Below are 17,559 nucleotides of genomic sequence, written 5' to 3'. Positions count from 1 at the left end.
GCCTCTGCGGTCTCACTGCCGTGCCGGCCTCCTGGTCCATCGGCTGCCAGCTGGTAGGCTCGGAAGCCGCTCTGAGGCCAGGTGGGCTCCTCCATTCTGGTCAGGCATGATTGTTTCTGCCAGGCCTTCAATGCTGGAGAATAAAAACCTCTGCAGGAGAGCGATTCGGAAGCTCCCAAGTGTTCCGGGGAATAGAAAAGGAGCTAACAGGAGAAAAACAGCCAAAAAAGGAATTAGCGGAGCGTGGTGACCTCCTAATCAGGAGGTGCTTCCTGCACCGAGGGGGCGAGACTAAACAAGGGAGCAGAGAGGCAAACCGGAAGAGCTCCTTGGCCTGAAAAAAGCTTGAGGGAATTGTGTCAGAGGATAAAAATAGAACCCCCCACACCGTCCAGTTGTGGCGTCTGCTACCAGTGCAGGGGACAGGAGAGCAGGAAGTGGCCTGTCTCGGAACAAAGTGGAGAGAGAAATGAGGGAAGGACTCTGCCACCCGGTGGGAGAAAAGATTTCACCCCTGGGCCTCCCGTGGAAACACCTGGCTCCTTTTTGCAAGCCGGAGCTACAAGAGACCACGAACTTGGGTTCTATCATTTCTGGCCGTAACTGGGATAAAGGTTTCCTTCCTCATCACTGATGCCAATTAACTTACAATATCAGTGTCTAATTAGCATTACTCCTACCGTGGAACACCTATCGAAAATGTCCTGCCTAGAGTCAACATAATGGCCGTTCCTTCTCTTCCTTATCAAGGTCTTCGGTTTGGCCCACGCCCACAAACCAAGCAGACCCAGCTCTGTTTCCGGCCGATGAAAACCTCGGACAGGTCTGCCTGTGGGGGCATTCAGGCCACGGCAGCAGAGGCTCTGCACGACAGGTAGGCCTTCAGGGCCCACGAGCCTCCCTCCCGCCTTAAAGTAGCTCTGGCAGCAGAGAGAGCAGCTTTCGCCTGGCATTTGTGAAACGGCTCGAAGCAGGTCCAGAGAGGGGAGGAGAAAAACCCGACCCCACCGGCGATCAGATGGCTGTCGGAAGGCCCTCACTGGCCTGAACAGTTCCAAGCCCGGTCCAAAGGAGGATGGAAGGTTATAGAAAGCCAGGCTTAGGAGAGGACCCGGCAGGCTGCAGTCTGAGCCCACATCCTTCCACCCATCTGCCCCCAGAACTGTTTGAAGTGAGAGTCCACGCTTCCAGGGCCTGCCCTCTTGGGCAGGACCGCCATAGTCACAAGCCACGGAAAAACCATTCCTGGGGTTGCACTGAGGAAAAATCCCAGAAAAGCTTCTGCCCCAGAGCCAGTCCGACAGCGTTCCAAAGAATTCCCCAAGGAGGCCAGAATAAGAAGATACTCCTCAAAGTGCGTCAGCAATAATCAGCCTTTAAAATCACCCAGACAAAAGCTATTCATATTTCTATATTGTGGAAAAAATGTTTGCTTCAAGGAGGAAACATCCCTCAGGTATCTTGCCTGTGCCTTGGAAAATGGGCAGCTGTTCTCCCTCAACAGACCTTTCCTGCAGCAGATCCCAATGCAGCCCCCTTGCAACAGATTTCATCAGCTAGTAGGGCGGACCCACCTCTTGACCCACCAGTCACTTTTAGGAATGACCGAGAAGGCCGCATGAACTGTTTTGCTTGCTGAAATGCTTTTGCCAGCCTTCAGGATATTACAGTGAGGGACAATGAGCCGCTGGAGCTTTTCTGGGTTGATTTTGGCATATTAAAGGAACCTTTCTGCACTCTTCCCCATCCCACACTGGGGTTCCCTGTTCTCTTTTGATCCCAGGACAACCTATGGCCACCCACAGGGCAGAGACGCTTTCTAGCTTGTGAAGCATCGGCAGCAGGGCAACAAAGTATTTAAAGCACTTGCTGCTCACACACAGACACAGACACAGACACACAGACACACACACACGAGAGAGAGAGAGAGAGAGAGAGAGAGATGGCTCAAACCCAGCACAGCTGTTGCTATAGACACCCCACCCCAAGGCCAGTGGAGATGCTTAGGAAGCCCATTGTCCACCTTTGGGGTGCATAGTTTGGTTGGTATCGTGTGACCTGAGCGAGGTTCAGTCCAGGACCCTACGTCTCAGAAAGAGCCGTTTTGTCCATGGATTTGGAGAAAGAAGCATTTTCTTCCAGCAAATTGAGCCTTGGAAACTGAGCCAGGATTACTCTTCCCCTGCAGGAGGCTGGCTCAGCCCAGCCTGGCTGCCACTCTTGGGGGACTAGCAAGAGGGCAGTCCTACCTCCTGAGATGGTGGGTGCAAGCAAGAGCCGCCTTGCTCCTCTCTAGGCTTTCAGCATGTTTCTTCTCGATGTCCTCCCCCCCCCCCAGCTTTGCCACGACTCAGCCAGAAAATAGGGACAGGATCATTTCCACAGGGGGGCTTCAGGGATCTCCCTCACCCCAGAGGATCTGTGTCAGGGGAATCAACCCAGAGCACCAACGGCTTCAGGAAGACAAAAGCCTGTCCCCACTCACTTCTCTTCCTGAGGCTCCGTTTCAGGCCCCTGGGCTGGCTTTCCTGAGCCAAGCAGCCTTCTGCCAGATGCGCCCAGCAGCCTCCTTGGCAGCACCTGTTACTTGCAAGGCCCTTTACTGCTGAGGGAAGGCGAGCGCCTTCCCTACAACTCCCACCAAGCCCCTCCCACGTGGGGCCGGAGCCCCATGGAGCTGAGCATTGCACCTGGCTAGGGAGACCATCCCCAGCCCAGTGTAAAGGTCTTCTCTCTCAACTCAGGCAGCAGAGATCCATGCAGGGAGAAGAGAACGGGCAGGCTGGAGGTCTTGGCCTTCAGCCTTACCCATCTACTCCTATCAACTTTTTAAAAAATAAGCATTATGCATACTCAGTCTGAATGATCCGGTTTCAAGGTACACCTGTATCATTCCAGCCCTTAACAACGACAACATCTGTTGCCTCCTTCGTTGCACATGGGTGCTGCTGGGACAGCAGAACAGCCTTTACAACTGGCACTCTCAAGAAGCTTTGGACTACAGCTCCCATGGTTCCACTGATCCAGTTGTCGCTCTCAGAGGATCCTATTGTTTGATTGCAGAAATCATCTGAAAAGATGTTGGGCTGCACGCCAGACGCGAAGAGGTTTTGCTGAAGGTGAAACTGAGTCACACCCGAGTCCCTCGGAGATTCGGGTCGCCCCTTTCCTTAATGGCTGCAAAATGAGGGGGCGACTTCTTGTTCCCACTAAGGAAAGTTCGACTGGTTCTCTGCTACCCACCCCCAAAATGGCTATCTTTCCACACACTCACAGCAGACTGTTTTGCTAACGAAAACTACTCCTTGAATTCAACCATTTTCCCCCAAAAAGTTTAAAGCCAACCACAGATTTTGTGTTTTGCATGCTCGTTAGCCAGCCAGAAGCAAAGAGGGCTAACAAGCAGCAGAAGCCGGAAAGCGAATCTGAAGGAAAAACTGAATCATAAATCAGTTCTGAAAAGGAAGCCTACAAGTTATGTCTGAACAAAAAAAAAAAGCAGCGGGGGGGGGGGGAGGGATGAGTAAGTCATACTGGGGAAAAATAAAACTGATGAATGATTTTGGAATTCTGGCCTTTCTCCTAGGAGCACAGATGTGGGAGGAAGTTGGAGATGCCCCGTGCAGCAATGAAGCCAGCCACAGAGCTTAGGTGGCCCAGGTGCTCCTCACCACTGCCTTGTGAGGTAGGCCAGAAAGCAACAGCAACCCCAAGCCTCCCCTTGGTGCTGATGAGAAAGACCCAGCTGAGGGGGCTTGTGTCTGCTGCCAGAACCTAAAGGGTGTGGCTGGGCCTTTGACTATTGCCAGCCGCCTGGCGTCTGAAGAGTTACATTCACGGTGAGGCAAAGGCGTGGGACCAAGGGCCGGTGGGAGGGATCGGTTGCAGGGGGGCAGGAATGCTGAAGCCGCCCAGCTGGAGGCCTCAGAAGGAATTGATGCGGCTAGGAACCCATCAGAGCTCCAAGTCTGTGGCAGCTGAGGAAAACCCCATTTGCATGTCGGCTTTGGAGGCAAGGACAAGCGAGCGCGGAGTGGCCCTCCGAGGCAGCTGCCAAGCCAGCACGCTGGAGCAAATCCTGAGAAATGCCATTGACTTCACATCATCCCTTACAGTGGCTGCCCTTGAACAACACACCAGTCTCAAAACAGTCTGAGCAGCCACCCTCTTTTCTTCTCCAACACAAAGCAAAGGGCAGATCGACTGGAGTTCCTACTCAGAACTGCCCATAATCCCCAGCCTGCTGGCTCCTCCTCATGAGTCGGCTTGAGCCCAAAGACCCGCCAGCCAGGAGGGCCAAAGGAGGAATGACAGATCGCTACTGTGCGGTACTTGCCCACAAGTCAGGCAGGCTCCCTGTCTTGTCAACACCTTTGGATCCAGCCCAGCAGCGGTGCAAAACCGAACCCCTGGAAGGGGCCGTGAGGAAGGCTTGCTCTGGCTGAGGCTGAGATTGGCACTCGTGGCGGCACTTTCTGTTTGCTCTCCAAGAGGGACGACAGGAACCAGCAGAGGTAAACTGACAGAGGGCATCCAGACTCGCCACAAGGAGGAATTTCCTGCCCAAGGGGGCTGTCCCTGGGGACTGGAGCTTTCCAGGCCTGAGGGCTGCCCCCTTGAAGGCTTCCTGTGTGCAGATCCAACAAAGCAACCAGAGACCTGCCTTTTGCATCTTGGAGACACTGTTTGCTTTGGGTCTGCAAAGTGTTTTCAGGACAAGACTTGTTCCGGCCACCAAAGGAGATGATGTCCGATCTGCCCCCTGCAAGAAGAGGCTTTGCTCCAGCCATTTTCTGCCAGCAAGAAACTAGGTTAAAGAAACACTTCGGTGTAGGGCATCTGTACACTCGGTGACGTGCCAGCAGGGTGTGTTCTTTCTTTTTTTGAACTAGAAGATCCAGTAAAATCAGATCTAACTTCCTTGATTTAAAAGGTCTCTGCCTGTCCCATTGAGGCCCTTCCCAGCCCCAAAGCCTCCATCTGAAGGAGCAGCAGAAAGGCCAGACTTTCCATAAAAATAAATAAGGCGACGCCCACAACAGCCCACAAAAGGTGCGCCCAACACAGCAGCATCCACACTACAGAATCTGTGGGACCATTTAGAACCACGAGAGACCCAGCTCTGCAGCAGTCAGTCTGGTGCTTTCTGAGCCGCAGCCATGAGCAGCTGCCTTGCAATGACAGCCATGCTCAGACCGCTCTAAAGCTCACTGTAGCTTAGGGGATCTGCCCGGGGAGGGGAGGGCAGGACGAGGACACATGGTACCAAGGTCCAGCTCAGTTGCACCACAGCAGCCACCCCAGGCCCACAAGGCCAAGGCAGTCCTTCCAAGGAACCCGCTCGCTAGGCCACAGAGCTGGGTTTCCTGTCCCCACCACTCAGGGGACCTTGGCCAAGGGGAGTTCCGGCTTCCTGCCCTGGGGCAGGACCGAAGGCAGGAAGGGCTGGAGCTCCTAGACTTCCAACAGAACCAGGCAGGTGAAGTGTAGCGATACCGGGCCCCTCCATGATCAGAATGTCCAGGATGCATCTGGATGAAGCACCCCTCACGTGAAGGGCCCAGTCTGGCACTGAGCCAGCGGGCTTTCGAGAAAGAGCAGTTCTCACAGCTCGGTGCCTGGGCGGTGGCAGGGAGCCCCGAGGCCCCCCGAACCAGCAAGAACCTTTCTGCATCCAGGGGCTACGCGTTCTGGCTCAGTCTGACCAACTCACTGGGACGGCCACCAAATTGGGGCAATCCGTCAAACTCAACCTTGCAACCCCCAAGCTGAATGGTACCCACCTCTTCCCTGCTCGGCCTGCGTTGGGGTTCAGGGGTGGCAGAAGGGCAGCCAGGGGCCTCCATCCGGCGGAGGAGTGTGCAGGCATGCCACCAAGGGCAGGTGGAGAGCATGGCGAGGTTCGTGTTGCAGGGATGCTGCAGCGCCACGAACCAAGATGCAGCGGAGACTTTATGAGGACAGCCTGGTCTGACAGGTGCTTGGCGTCACCTGAGAACCTCCCAGCCAGTGGCCCAGGGCAGAGGGTGGGAGTGGCCCGAGGGGCAGGAACCCCTTCCTCCGATTTCACCTCTGCAACAGGCCCTGCTCTTCGCAACTCGGCAAAGGAATTCTGTCTCGTCAAAGCCAAGACAGAGTTTGAAAGAGCCAAAGAAGATCTCGAGCATTCTCAGAGATTTCCCTGTGCCGTCTCCGGCATGAGGCAAGCAGCTCTTTTCCTCCTCTGGGGTTTCCAGCTGGCCCTCAGCTTCCTGATTCACCGGGAGGCGCCTAGGCAGCCCACAGGCAATTCTGGGGGTGGGCAGCTTTAGGCAGAGTTGCCAGCACAGACCACCTTCTGAGCAACTCAGATTCTCAAGGGAGGTGGCTTCCGCACAGACCCCAGGATCCCCGGGGGTATCTTCAGAATCTAAGCTTCCATTTGCAAGAAATGCACAAAGTGATGCTGCCAAGTTGAAAATGCAATGAAAGTAGCAGCCAGGCTGAATTCTAGCAAAGGCCGCTGCCTCCGGCAGCTCTGGAGAGAAGAAGGTGATGGCCCCGGTCTGCTGTCAGGGGCCAGATGACCCCTGAAGGTACGAGACCCTGCAGTTTTTTAAAAAACCAACTAGAAGAGTCTTCAAGACTTGGGAAAGAGCTCAACACCTCTGCGAGGTGGGCCCAGCCCCGAGGCAAGGGATCCAAGAAGCCACGGGTTAAGGAGGCTGCCTTCCCTGGCTGGCCCCACTCCAAGCAGCCTGGGCTGAGAGCACCAGAAACATCAGCCAGCTCGGTTAAAAGCCAGACTTGCCGCAAGACTGAAACTGGAGCCCGAGTTTCCAATTGCCTTCACCAAGCAGGCCAGCCGGGACAAAACCTTTGTCTTCTCACGCCTTGGGAAGGGGCCAACCCTTGTGGTCGGAAGGAAGTGGAGTCATCTGGGACCCGGGTGGGAGTCTGCGTGGAGCCCTGTGAGTTGCATGCCCTAGAACAGGTAGGCAACCTTGGCTCTTTTATGAGTCGTGGATTTCCAACTCCCAGAATTCCTGAGCCAGCATAGAAGGATCCTCAGACCGGGTGCTGCACCACTGTTGTTCAGTTCCCCACCTGCCTCTGCTTTGCACCCGGGATCCTGCCTGGCTACTTTCGGACAGCCAAATGCCCAACAATGTGGACAGGAGAGTTCTTGGGCACCCGTGCCCTGCTCTGTCATGCCCACTCTGGAGTGGCGCCTGGCCGGCATCAGAGCCTGGAAAGGAGCTTCATCTACCAGGGAGCCCTGCCGGCAGCAGCCGGGGACTAGTGCGGATGATGGCTTGTAGTTTCAGGCCCTTGCCAGGGTGCTCCCGCCCGCCTGCGCAGAGCTGATGGGATGCTCGGAAGCTCAACAAGTACAAAGCACCAACAATGCTGGCCACAGCAGTCAGCATCCGGCTGCCCTGGGGAGCCCACTTGGCCCCGGCTCAGAGGGCAAGGGCAAGGACGGAGTCATCAGTTCCTGGGACAAGGAAGGCAGGACGGGGGGGGGGGGGCAGCCACAACACCCAGAAGCTTCAGCCCAACTTTGCTGCCAGGAAGATCTCCCACCCCCACCAAGCATCCCCCTGGCTTCGTGGCCGAAGCAGCCCTGAACAGGGCACCATTCGGGACGTCGGTCCGGGGACCGGGCAAGATTGGGAGGCCAGCGGGACGCCCTTCTGCCGAGCAGCCCTGGAGCTCGCGCCCTTCGGCCAGCCGCGACGGAGCCCTTCCCGGGCGCAATATTTCGCCTCCGCCCGCACCGGGACATCTGCCGGAGCATCAGGCGGCCCTCCCCCTGCGGCGGGGACGGACGGACCCCTCGGGAGGTCGCGGTCGGCTCCGGCCAGCCTGCCCGAGAAGTCCGAGGGAGGAGGCCGAGTCCCGGAGCCGAGCCTCCCCAGCCCGCGGGAGGGAGGGACGGGGCGCGCCTCCACCCCGGGAGCCCCGGGCGGGCAGCGCCTCTCCGGGGCTCCCCGCGCGCTCGTCCCCCACTCACCATGGCCGAACGGCGCCGGGTCCGGCGGGCTCACGGCGCAGCTGCAGCCCGGGCGCCGCCGCGGAGAGCACGGCGGAGCAGTCGCGCCATGCAGAGAGCCGGACTGGAGCCGCCCCTGGCCGGGGCCTTGGAGCGGGGCCGAGAGGGCGGCTCCGCGCGGCGCTCCTCCCGCCGCCCGGCCCGCCCAGCCCGGCCCCTACAAGGAGGGCTCGCCGGGGCCTCCCCGCGCCTCCCGACCAGAGCCCCGCCACAGCCCTGCCAGGTGGGCCGGCCGGCTCGGGGGACGGGACGGGTTGCACGACCCGGCGAAGCCCGGAGCAGCCGCGGGACTCCCACCGGTGGCTGCTGAGTTCGCGGCGTGGGTGGCCGGGAGGCCAACGCAGCCGAAGGGCCTCGGCCACCGCCCGCCCGCGGCCCCCCTGCGCCAGGACCGGACCGGCGCCCCCTGCACGCCTCCCCCACACACGCTGGACGGCTGGACGGCTGGTCGCGGGCCGGCGAGCGGCAGCGGCCCTTAGCGGTCCCGTGCGAAGGAGGCTGAGTTGCCCCTTCGGGAGCAGCGTGAGAGGAACCGGGGTCCCCCCCGTTGTTCCAGCGCCCCCTCCTCCGGGCCAGGCCCGTGCCAGCGGCATCTCCAGCGGGGAGCTCCTGGCCGCCGTCGGGCTTGCTCGGCGCTTTCCTGGCGGGGGGGGAGGGGAGGGGCAGCCGAGCCCTTTACGAGACGCGAATCTGCGGGAAGCACCGGAATTTGCGGGGGGAGGGCGTTCCTCCGATTGGGGGGTTCCTGGCTCTGCCCGGGAGGCGCCTTGCGGGTGTTGGCTGCGCTGCGCCCTATGAATAAGTTCCTTTTCTCCTCTCCCTCCAGGAGGGCCTCGCTTTGTGGAGGATGAGATGGGGGTTGCCATAGCGACAGCGTCCAGGCAACCGCTCGCAGCGCTTTGCTCCTTTCTCCCTCCGCCCTCCTTCCTGCAGGACGCTGGCAGAGGCCCCACCCGCAAAGAGGCGAGAGGGCAGGTGCACCTCGGCGGCGCGGCCATGCCAGCCTCGTGGGACGTCTCTGGCATCCCTGCACATCTGGAAGAGGGCGCAGGAGGCCGCCCGATGCTTAGGCAAAGGTCTGGGGCAGCCAGGCCCTGCCGCCACCAGGTAAGAAGGGGTTCGGACGCGGCACTTTCTTCCCTCTGTCTGGAAATGGGGGGGGCACCGGGGCTATTCTGGTCTTGCCAGCCACCCTGCTTCTTCAGGTGAGAAGGCATCAGTTGCCCGTGCCCAGGATAAACCCGGGGGTGGTGGTGAAGCTTTTGCTCTGGGGTTGGCCAGAGACGCAGCAGCCCCCCCTCCCTCTGGTGATGCCTTTTCCTGTGGGCACTCAAGTTTGAGGTGTTGGGAAGCGCATCATGTGGGGCTCTGGATGCAGATGTGGCATGTGGTGCTGTGAGTTGCTGAGCTACGGGGGGGGGGGGAGATCTTCCTGGTGAGAAACAAAGGCCCATTTTCTTTCTGCATTACTGGCCCTAAAATGGGAGGGGAGGGCAAGTCTTTCTAGTGGCATCAGCCCAGCGCAGGTCCCTGGAGAAACAGAGGCAGGAATCAGGAGGAGGCTGGGGGGGCTGAAGAGGGGAGTTCCGGAATTTGGCACTTTCGGACAATTTTTCCCTTTTCAGCTCATTAGTTGTTGCAAAGGGTATTGGGGAGGGGGGGTCATACAAAGTCGCCTTTTCAGGCTAGAAGGGCACAACCTGATACTTGAGGGAAGATATCCCAGCGCGCCCCTCCCCCCCCCGGTGAATAGGGAGACTTGCAGTATGCCGCCCACTGACTTGATCTGCTTGAATCCCACTTGGGGGCCTTTGGGACACCCTGAGCTGAGCCACTGCCCGCCCGCTCGCCCTCCTGGGAGAGACTTTTCTGGAGCCCAGGAGGGGGAGCTTTGCTGCCCTCCCAGAGCAGGCGAGGAGACTGGTCATCCTTCCTGCTGTGCTGGGCCAGCCAAATGGGAGACCGCCCAGCCGGAATAACTTCAAGCATTCTGGGCTGGCAGGCAGGCAGTGGGGGGGGGACCCTCAAATGGGGGTGTTTCCAAGGACCGCTCATTGTGGTTGTCGTGGTGGAGACCCTCCTGGGCTTTTCGGATGTACCTCTCCTGCCCTCTGGCCCTGCCCGCTTTGCTTTAGAGGCAGCCTGGGAAGCTGCGCTCCAAGTGTCCCATCCAGACAAGCCTTTAATGGGGGCACTTTAACATCTGGTCTACCAGCGCCATTAATGAAGTGCTGCTGCTTTAATAGATGTGCCCCAAAAGAGCAATGAGGAGAGCAGCAAAAACAGAGGAAGCACCAGCGACCCTCGGGGGCCAAAAGGGCTGCTTAAAAGGGCACCCCAGGAACCCCCTTTTCCCCCCACCCCCGTTGGGCTTTAATTTCAAGCAGCTCAGAAGTCTTTCATAATTCCAGGCGGCTCAGGAATATTCCATAGCGCCCTGCTTTCTCCCACCAACCCCTGGTTGTGCTCCCCTCTCCCAGACTTCAGCATCATGTTGGAGACTCGGGATGGGTGGGGAAGGCCTGAGCCCACCAGGCAAGGCCTTCACGCCTCTCTTTCCCCAACAGGTGTAAATCCCTGGAAAGAGAAGATGGCCCAGAGGAGCCCAAACTTCTCCACCCTCGGACCAGCCGAAAGGTACCCGGAGACTCCCAAGGAGGGGAGGGGGAAGAATGGGGGGGTCCTGTCCATCCTCAAGTGGGGATTTCCTGGCTGGGCTGGGCTGCTCATCTTCTGGGGGGCTCCTGGGAGCAGCTGCTGCTTCCGGGCCATGTTCCTGGCCCCCTGCTGCCCCACTCCTGGCCTGGGTCAGAGGGCAGGCCCAGAAGGAGTCCAGCACCTGCCAAGCCATAGCAGAGGCAGGCCAGACCTGGGAGGGAGGGGGGTCTGGCAGAGCAGCAGGCGTCTGGAAGGGGAAAGAGTCCGGGTTGGGCCCACTGCTGCTGCTGCCCCTCGGCTGCTCCCTCCTTCAGACGGATCCGGAACTTCCCGCTGCACAGCCAGGCGCTGACGGCGGTTCCGCTGGGCTCAGCCCGCCTGATGGACCAGCTGGAGGACCGAATCCTCAGCCATGAGAAGACCACGGCGGCCCTGGTGGAGCACGCCTTCCGCATCAAGGAGGACATCGTCTCCACGCTGCACCGGATGCAGAACAAGGGTGGCGGGGACCGGCTGGCCAGGCAGCTGCTGGAGGAGCATATCCGCAACATCACCGCCATCGTCCGGCAGCTGAATCGGGACATCGAGGTCAGTGGTGTGGCTCCTTGCGGCCTCTGGGGCGCCCGGACATCTAGGGGAGCCGGGCCGGGTCAGGGGGCTCCCACCGAGGGACGATGGCTTGGAGAAAAGAAGCGGCTGCTCGCTCAGCTGTCTGCCACAGAACAGTCACATCTCACACAGCCACGTCGTCCACAGGACAGCAAGGGCCACCTTCCCTTTTCTGCCCTCGCCCACCCCGAGTTCCTGCGGACTTCCAAAATTCCCCAAGGTTGAGAAATCTTGCTTGTGCTAGAGAAGCGCCAGGTTGGGATGCAACGGCCTCGCACACCAGTACCTGCTTCTGCTGGGGCCAGACCCTCCCCCCAAGTCTTTCCCCTCACAGCTGGCATTGAGGGATAGACTGCTCCTGGCCACGCTGCCCTATTGGCTTTCTGCCCTCCATCCCTTTTTGGAGACGGCTGTGGGATATGAAGTGGGGCCAATGGGGGCAGGAAATGCCAGCAGCTCCCCATTCCCATTCCCCATCCCATTCATTCTCACATTTCCTGCCCTTGTCAGGCTCTGCAGGAGCAGATCCGGGTCAGGGATAACCTAAGTTACGGAACAAACTCGACCTTGAAGAGCCTGGAGATGCGGCAGCTGTCTGGGCTGGGGGACCTTCGTGGGCGGGTGTCCAGGTGAGATCCCCCAAGGCTTGACGCTGGGCTCTCCTCCCAGGGGCAGAAGAATCTTAGAAGGAGGAGGGGCTGGGGAAGAAGGCAGTGGATTTTGGGAGCTGTAGTCCTAACCCGTGAAGTTAAGAAGGTGTGCAGAGGGTCAGAGCCGTTGGGAGCAGCCTGGGGCCCCGGAGTGGGGTGCAGCCGGCCTAGAGCCCGGCTCTGGCTGTGCACCGACACAGAGCAGCTTCTTCCGTCCGTCAGCTGCAAACTCAGTTCAAAAGGATCTGGGCAAAGAATGCATTTGTGACTCTGTCTCTGGCACTCGCCCCTGCGTGCTGGTGGCTCCTATCAGTTCACATCAACCATTCATTTGGCATATCTCCCTGGCAAGTGTGTGTGATGAGGGGGTCTGGTGTGGGGGGCTGTTCCCCTGGCTTCAGACTCTTCTGCTCCGGGGCCCTCCCCTCCCCTCCCAGCCTGGAACCGTGTGGGACAATTTCCTGCCATGTGGACTGGGGAGCTTATTTGGAGAAGCACTTTGGGAGCATCCACCCCCCTCTGGCTTTGGGTCCAAGGTGGGCTGGCTTCCCCTTAACCTGATGTCATTTTGCTCAGTTGCTGCCAAGATCACCCTGACTCAGCCTTTCCCTGAAGCCTGGACCTGTTGCTGCCCGGGCTGCCTTTCCTCTTTCTCCTGCCTTACTCGGGAGGAAGGGCAGCACGAGCCCATCTGCTTGATTGAGCTACAGTGGTCAGCCAAAAGGAGGAGCAGAATCCGGCTCCTCCTCGGCCCTTTCTGCCCGCCACTCTCCCTTCTGTCCATCCCAGGTGCGACGCAGGGCTGGCCAGAGTCTCCGCTGAGCATAAAGTCACCTATGAGAGACTTCAGAGCCTCAGTAAAGAGCAGCAAGCAACAAAATTGGTCCTGGAGTCCAAAGTCAAAGAGACAGAAATACAAGTAAGGGGCTTGAAAGGGCAGCTCACCCCTCCTCTCTCCGGGCCCTGCACTGTCCATGGAAGCACCAGGGGAAGCGGGGTGCCAGCACAGCTCGGGGCCACCAGGCGCCTACCCAGAGCCGGCTCTGGCTTCAGCCACCCTGAATTTGCAGGGGTTTCCCAGAAGGGCCCTGGCTTCCACCACAGCCCCAGAAGCAGGAGCAGACCTGCGGCCTTTTTCGTCTGAAACTGGCTCTGGTCTGGGCCCCCCAGAGGCCCCTGGCTCTCCTCCCGCAACCTCCTAGTCTGCTGACGTGGGGGGGCTTCTTGTCCCTAGAGAAGCTGGGGCGGGGGGGTTGAAGCAGAAGTTCAATGAAGGAAGCTTCAGTGCACATCTGGGCCAGCAGCTTCAGTGCACATCTGGGCCCAGTTCAGATCATTTGTGTGGCTTGGGGGGGGGGGAAGCTGGACCCAAACCCCTCCTGCAATTCTCTCTCTTGGCTGAGCTTTCTCTGGTAGGAAAGCTTCGGTTCTGAGATGGCTTCAGTTGCCATGGGAAACGCAGTGGTATTGTTACTGGATAAAACAGTTGGTTGTGAAGGGTGGGGTGATGGGCTTATTTATCTTGCTAACTGAGCAAAGGAGGGGAGGGGGGGTTGGCATTTCAGACAAAGAAAGCAGAGTTCGGAAGCCCCCTGGGTCTGTTCTGGGTTGGCAGCCGGTCACGGAAAGGCCGTGGCATCCTCCTCCACGCCTCTTCCAAGACTGCTCCTGGCCTGGCCTGCCAAAGCCCCCTCACCATCTGGGAAAACGGGGGCCGGAGCATCACTCTGTAAGAATGCGTGAAATCATTTTCTCCCCACATTAGTCAGCAGCCCCTGGTCCGTCTGAGTCAGTGGGGAAGGGGATCCCGTGCCATTCTGGCCCCTCCGATTTGCCCATCTGTGGCTTCCCCTTGTCAGGAAAAAGGCTGTCGAACCTCTGACGAAGGACGGAGGGCGCTCCTGGCATCTATTTTTGGAATCTTCCCAGTTCAGATTCGGTGGAGGTGACCTTGGGGCAGCCGCTGCTGAGAGAAGCCCTGGGCAAGGTGGGGGTGGGGGCGGGCAATGAGATGGCAGGTGGTCAATGCTTCCCTCTCCTTGTTCTTCTGGGGCTCTGGCAGAGAGTGAGCAAGGAGGACCCGTGTCCTGCTGCAGGTGGGCGCAGGAGGAGCCGTCCCCTCCCCAAGCACCCTAACAGTGTGGATGGCTTAAAAAGCAACCCTTTTCAAAATGGCTTGGAGAATCTAGGGCTTTTCCCCCTAACTTGGGTCAGGTCCAGCCAGCCGAGAGTTGTCAACTTCTTTGCAAACCGGAATTATGTGTGGAAGAAGCCATAATTTGACTCTCCCTCCCTGCCAGATTTCCCATCTTTTGAGCAGAATCGAACAATCTGTGATGCAACAAGATGCAAAGCTGAAGCTGGCCTACAAAGAGAGCAATCAGCAGCTCCATCTTCTGGAGGCCAAGTAGGTTCCCCCCCCCCCTGCAAGGATCCAGCCTGCGCTGTCCTAGAAATCGCCCTGAAAGGTCTACTGGGGGAGGAAGCGCCCTTCCGCTCTGAGCCATTTCCCACCTACCCAAGAGTTTCCTCTTCGCTGCCGCTGTTTGGTGGGGGGGCTGATTCTTTCTGCCCCACCAGGCTGCAGGACACCATCGACCAGCTGACCAGCCAGATCTCCTCTGCCCGCAGCCAGATGGAGCAGCAGCAGGGGCGCTTCGAGAAGAAGTTCCTGGAGAAGATAGACCACCTTTTCCTTGCCGTCAAGGAGAAAAGTGTAGGCTTCTGGATTTGGGGGGGGGCGCCTGAAAAGCATCCCCAATCCCTGAGCGAGAGAAAAAGCTGCACACCACACACACAGGCAGCTGGCTGGCAAAGTGGCTTCACCCGGCACGAGGCCCTGTCTTGTTTTAACCAAGGTTTGTGGGGAAGGCCTCACTCTGTAGACTCTCCTTAGGCTGACCGAGTGCCGCTCCATCATCCCCGCTGACTTGAGTTCCCCTGGAGCTGCCGGGAAGGAGCAGTTTCCCCTGGGGAGGAGAGCCTCCCCTCTGCCCAGGGCAGGCAAGCGCTCCTGGGGCTCAGAAGACCCTCGGCGCAGGGCAGCTGGACGACAGTTGTTTGTCTCCCTGCTTTGGCCGCAGGAAATGGACAGCCGGGCTCTGGAGATGCAACTGAGCGAGATCCACGGGAAGCTGCAGAAAATGGAAGCCGGGCAGAAATGTTCAGCCCAGGAACCGGAAGCCAAGCAGGCCGAGGACAGGATGAGTGTCCAGCTCAGCAAACTCCAGTCCGATTTCACTGAGGACATCAAGGAAGTCAAGGCAGAGGTTAGCGCTGGTAAGGCGATCTGGGGGACACCCAGCCAGCAACAGGGGTCCGGCAGGACTCTTGGGGGGCCAGAGGGTAAGGGGGCAGGCTCCCCCTAAGTTACATTGCCAGGGCATCTCCCATTGGCTGTGCCTTCCCCTCCCTCCCTCCCTCCTCCCTTTCTTCCTTCCAGTACTTTCTGTATGGTCAAAGGGGGGGGTAATCCTCTGGGAAAAGGGTGTCCCAGCTGTCCCTATTCCCCCCCCTGCCAGGACTCAGCACCATCTACGAGAGCATCGGATCCCTGCAGCAGGTCCTGGAATCAAAAATGAAACTGGACAAGGAGGAGCTGCAGAAGCAGATCCAGCAGATGAAGTGAGGGGCCTGGAGCCAAGCGCCCTCCTGCCTTGCTCCAGGGGATGGACTCTTGCCCTCTGGGCCCAGCGGCTGTGGGTCATTTAGTGTAAATAAGAGACGCTGGGTGTGGCCAGACCAGCCTGCCCTTTGGAAGGGGAGCCGGGCAGGACGATGGCCATGCCCTACTGGATCTCAGCTCCCACCCTGGACTTTGGAATTGGGCTTCCTCCAATCAAGGGGACACCCTGCATTGCCATAAATGTCGGCGTGCCAAAAGATCCGGCCTCCTGAGCCGATGGAAGAGACTCCAGACTGCTTTGCTTGAGCAAGACTGAGGTGGTTTGCGAGTGGCAAGTGGGCACCAGCCAGGCAGGGAAGTGCCACCCCCCGCAGCCTCCCCTGGGCCAGATTTTTGCCCTACGGCCAGCGGCTCTCCACACTTGACTGCTTCTTCGGCTTTCACCCGAACACCTGCCAGCCTTGAAGGTCTTAGGAGTGGGTGCAAGAATGTCTCTTGGGGGGGGCTGTAGCTGTCACCCACTTGCACTTCCACAAGGCCTGTGAACCCCACTCTTGCTTGGCGCCTCTCCCCCCAATTCCCCTATGTTTTGATCTTCTGAACGCCTCTGCGTATCAGGACGATCCCAGTTCCAGCCCAGGTGCCGGCCTCGTGCCCTCTGCCTCTGGCTCCAGTGCCACTGACTTCCCTGCAGCTCTCGCGCCAGCCCGGACAGCATCCCCCTGCCTCCCCTTCATGGGCATCTCAGCTGATCCCTCACTCCCAGCTCAATGGCAGGAGGAGGCCAGTCTCTTTCCAAGCAGGACCTGGATTGCAGCTGTGGCCAAGGCCTCCAGCCATGCCGGCCACAAGGCTGCCCCTCCCTCCCCCCACGAAGGCAGCCTCCCCTGCCCCAGCCAGACCGTGACCCTGCGTCCGCGTCTCCCCCTCCCAGCTGTCCCAGAGGACCTCCTGCCCTTCTCCACTTCGAGGATCCAGCCAGTAACAGGTACTGGGACCCCCTTAAACGGCTAAAATCTCTCTTGGGTTGAAACCCCCAGGCTCTCGCCCAGCCCTCTTGGGCCTTTGGGGGTCCCGCTGACAACAACCCAGGAAGGAAGGCAAACGGAGGGTGTTTCCTTCCGAATGCCGTAAGGCTTGGACCTCTCCTGGCTTGTCCAGGGGTTTCTCTACAAAAAGCTGTTGTCTCTGCCTTCACCTGGAGCCCAGATGTTTTTTGTACAAATCTTTAAGCAAAATGGCATTTTCACAAATCACACTCCTCGCTTTCTTACACCTCTTTCTCAGTGCATGTTCTGTCAAGGTAACATTTTGGTTTTAGAACATCTGACTGTGGAAAATCTTGCCATGTTTTTCCTCAGAATGTTGACCTCATGCAGATATGAGCTAAGTGGGTAAAATGTAGAATATTGTAATGGAAAGTCTGCACCAGAACCAGGTCCAGTCAGTGACATTTCAGCCCCTTCTCCAAATGTTTACCTGGGGTGGGGGCATAGAAGAAATAGAGGTTTAACCCTTTCCCTAAAAGCAAAATGTTTAGCTTGGATTCCATCTGTTTCCTGCATTATAAGGGCTGTCCTCGTCTTGCCTTGGGCAGCCAGCCCTAATCAGGCCTACGTGGCCGTGGACATATTCTAACACTCAAGCATGCTTGTTTCATTGGGTCTCGTCTAGAATCCATTGAAACGCTGTGGCTCACCTGAGGGGAGGAACGTTGCTCAGGTGTGCTTCTCCTTTCATTGCAGAGATGTGGCAGCCCTGGCCAGCCCCCAAGGCCCCCTTCCTTGCGCACGCTGATTGCCCGTAGAAGACGTGACCGAAGCCCCTTCCTCGCAACCATAGATCGACCAGGAAGAAGGTCCTCCTTATCCCCACTCGGCCAGCTGTCCGGGGAACCCTCCCTGCCCACATCTGGTGCTGGCAGGGCCTGGGCAGTCTCCCTTTCTCTGGCATCGCTTGGGAGGGGGATGGTCGTCCGGGAA

At 58.6% G+C, this 17,559-nt stretch overlaps 2 protein-coding genes across 11 annotated transcripts in view; one reads left to right on the top strand and one right to left on the bottom strand.

The window, feature by feature from the left end:
* Positions 1–8,116, bottom strand: part of MYO1E (myosin IE) — a 34,484-nt gene extending 26,368 nt beyond the window's left edge. For both annotated transcript variants that reach the window (XM_083371497.1, XM_083371498.1), the window contains exon 1: positions 7,997–8,116. In XM_083371497.1, the coding sequence (XP_083227623.1) occupies positions 7,997–7,999 (3 nt within the window). In that variant the 5' untranslated portion in view covers positions 8,000–8,116. The remainder of the gene's footprint in view (positions 1–7,996) is intronic.
* FAM81A (family with sequence similarity 81 member A) overlaps positions 1–15,704 on the top strand; it is a 43,657-nt gene extending 27,953 nt beyond the window's left edge. For 4 of the 9 annotated variants that reach the window (XM_083371506.1, XM_083371504.1, XM_083371509.1 and 1 more), the window contains 10 exons: positions 3,587–3,839; positions 8,862–9,142; positions 10,603–10,672; positions 11,008–11,281; positions 11,813–11,931; positions 12,742–12,871; positions 14,253–14,359; positions 14,533–14,668; positions 15,036–15,231; positions 15,474–15,704. In XM_083371506.1, the coding sequence (XP_083227632.1) occupies positions 10,626–10,672; positions 11,008–11,281; positions 11,813–11,931; positions 12,742–12,871; positions 14,253–14,359; positions 14,533–14,668; positions 15,036–15,231; positions 15,474–15,580 (1,116 nt within the window). In that variant the 5' untranslated portion in view covers positions 3,587–3,839; positions 8,862–9,142; positions 10,603–10,625 and the 3' untranslated portion in view covers positions 15,581–15,704. Of the gene's footprint in view, positions 1–3,586; positions 3,840–6,836; positions 6,974–8,100; positions 8,259–8,861; positions 9,143–10,602; positions 10,673–11,007; positions 11,282–11,812; positions 11,932–12,741; positions 12,872–14,252; positions 14,360–14,532; positions 14,669–15,035; positions 15,232–15,473 lie in introns of those variants that run through there. The other 5 variants (XM_083371507.1, XM_083371505.1, XM_083371512.1 and 2 more) reach the window with 5 other exon arrangements.
* Positions 15,705–17,559: the final 1,855 nt, after the last annotated feature.

This window comes from Vipera ursinii, assembly GCF_947247035.1.
Source record: "Vipera ursinii genome assembly, chromosome: 11".
In the NCBI taxonomy this organism is placed as follows: Eukaryota; Metazoa; Chordata; class Lepidosauria; order Squamata; family Viperidae; genus Vipera; species Vipera ursinii.
This window is presented reverse-complemented; position numbering and strand designations above follow the sequence as displayed.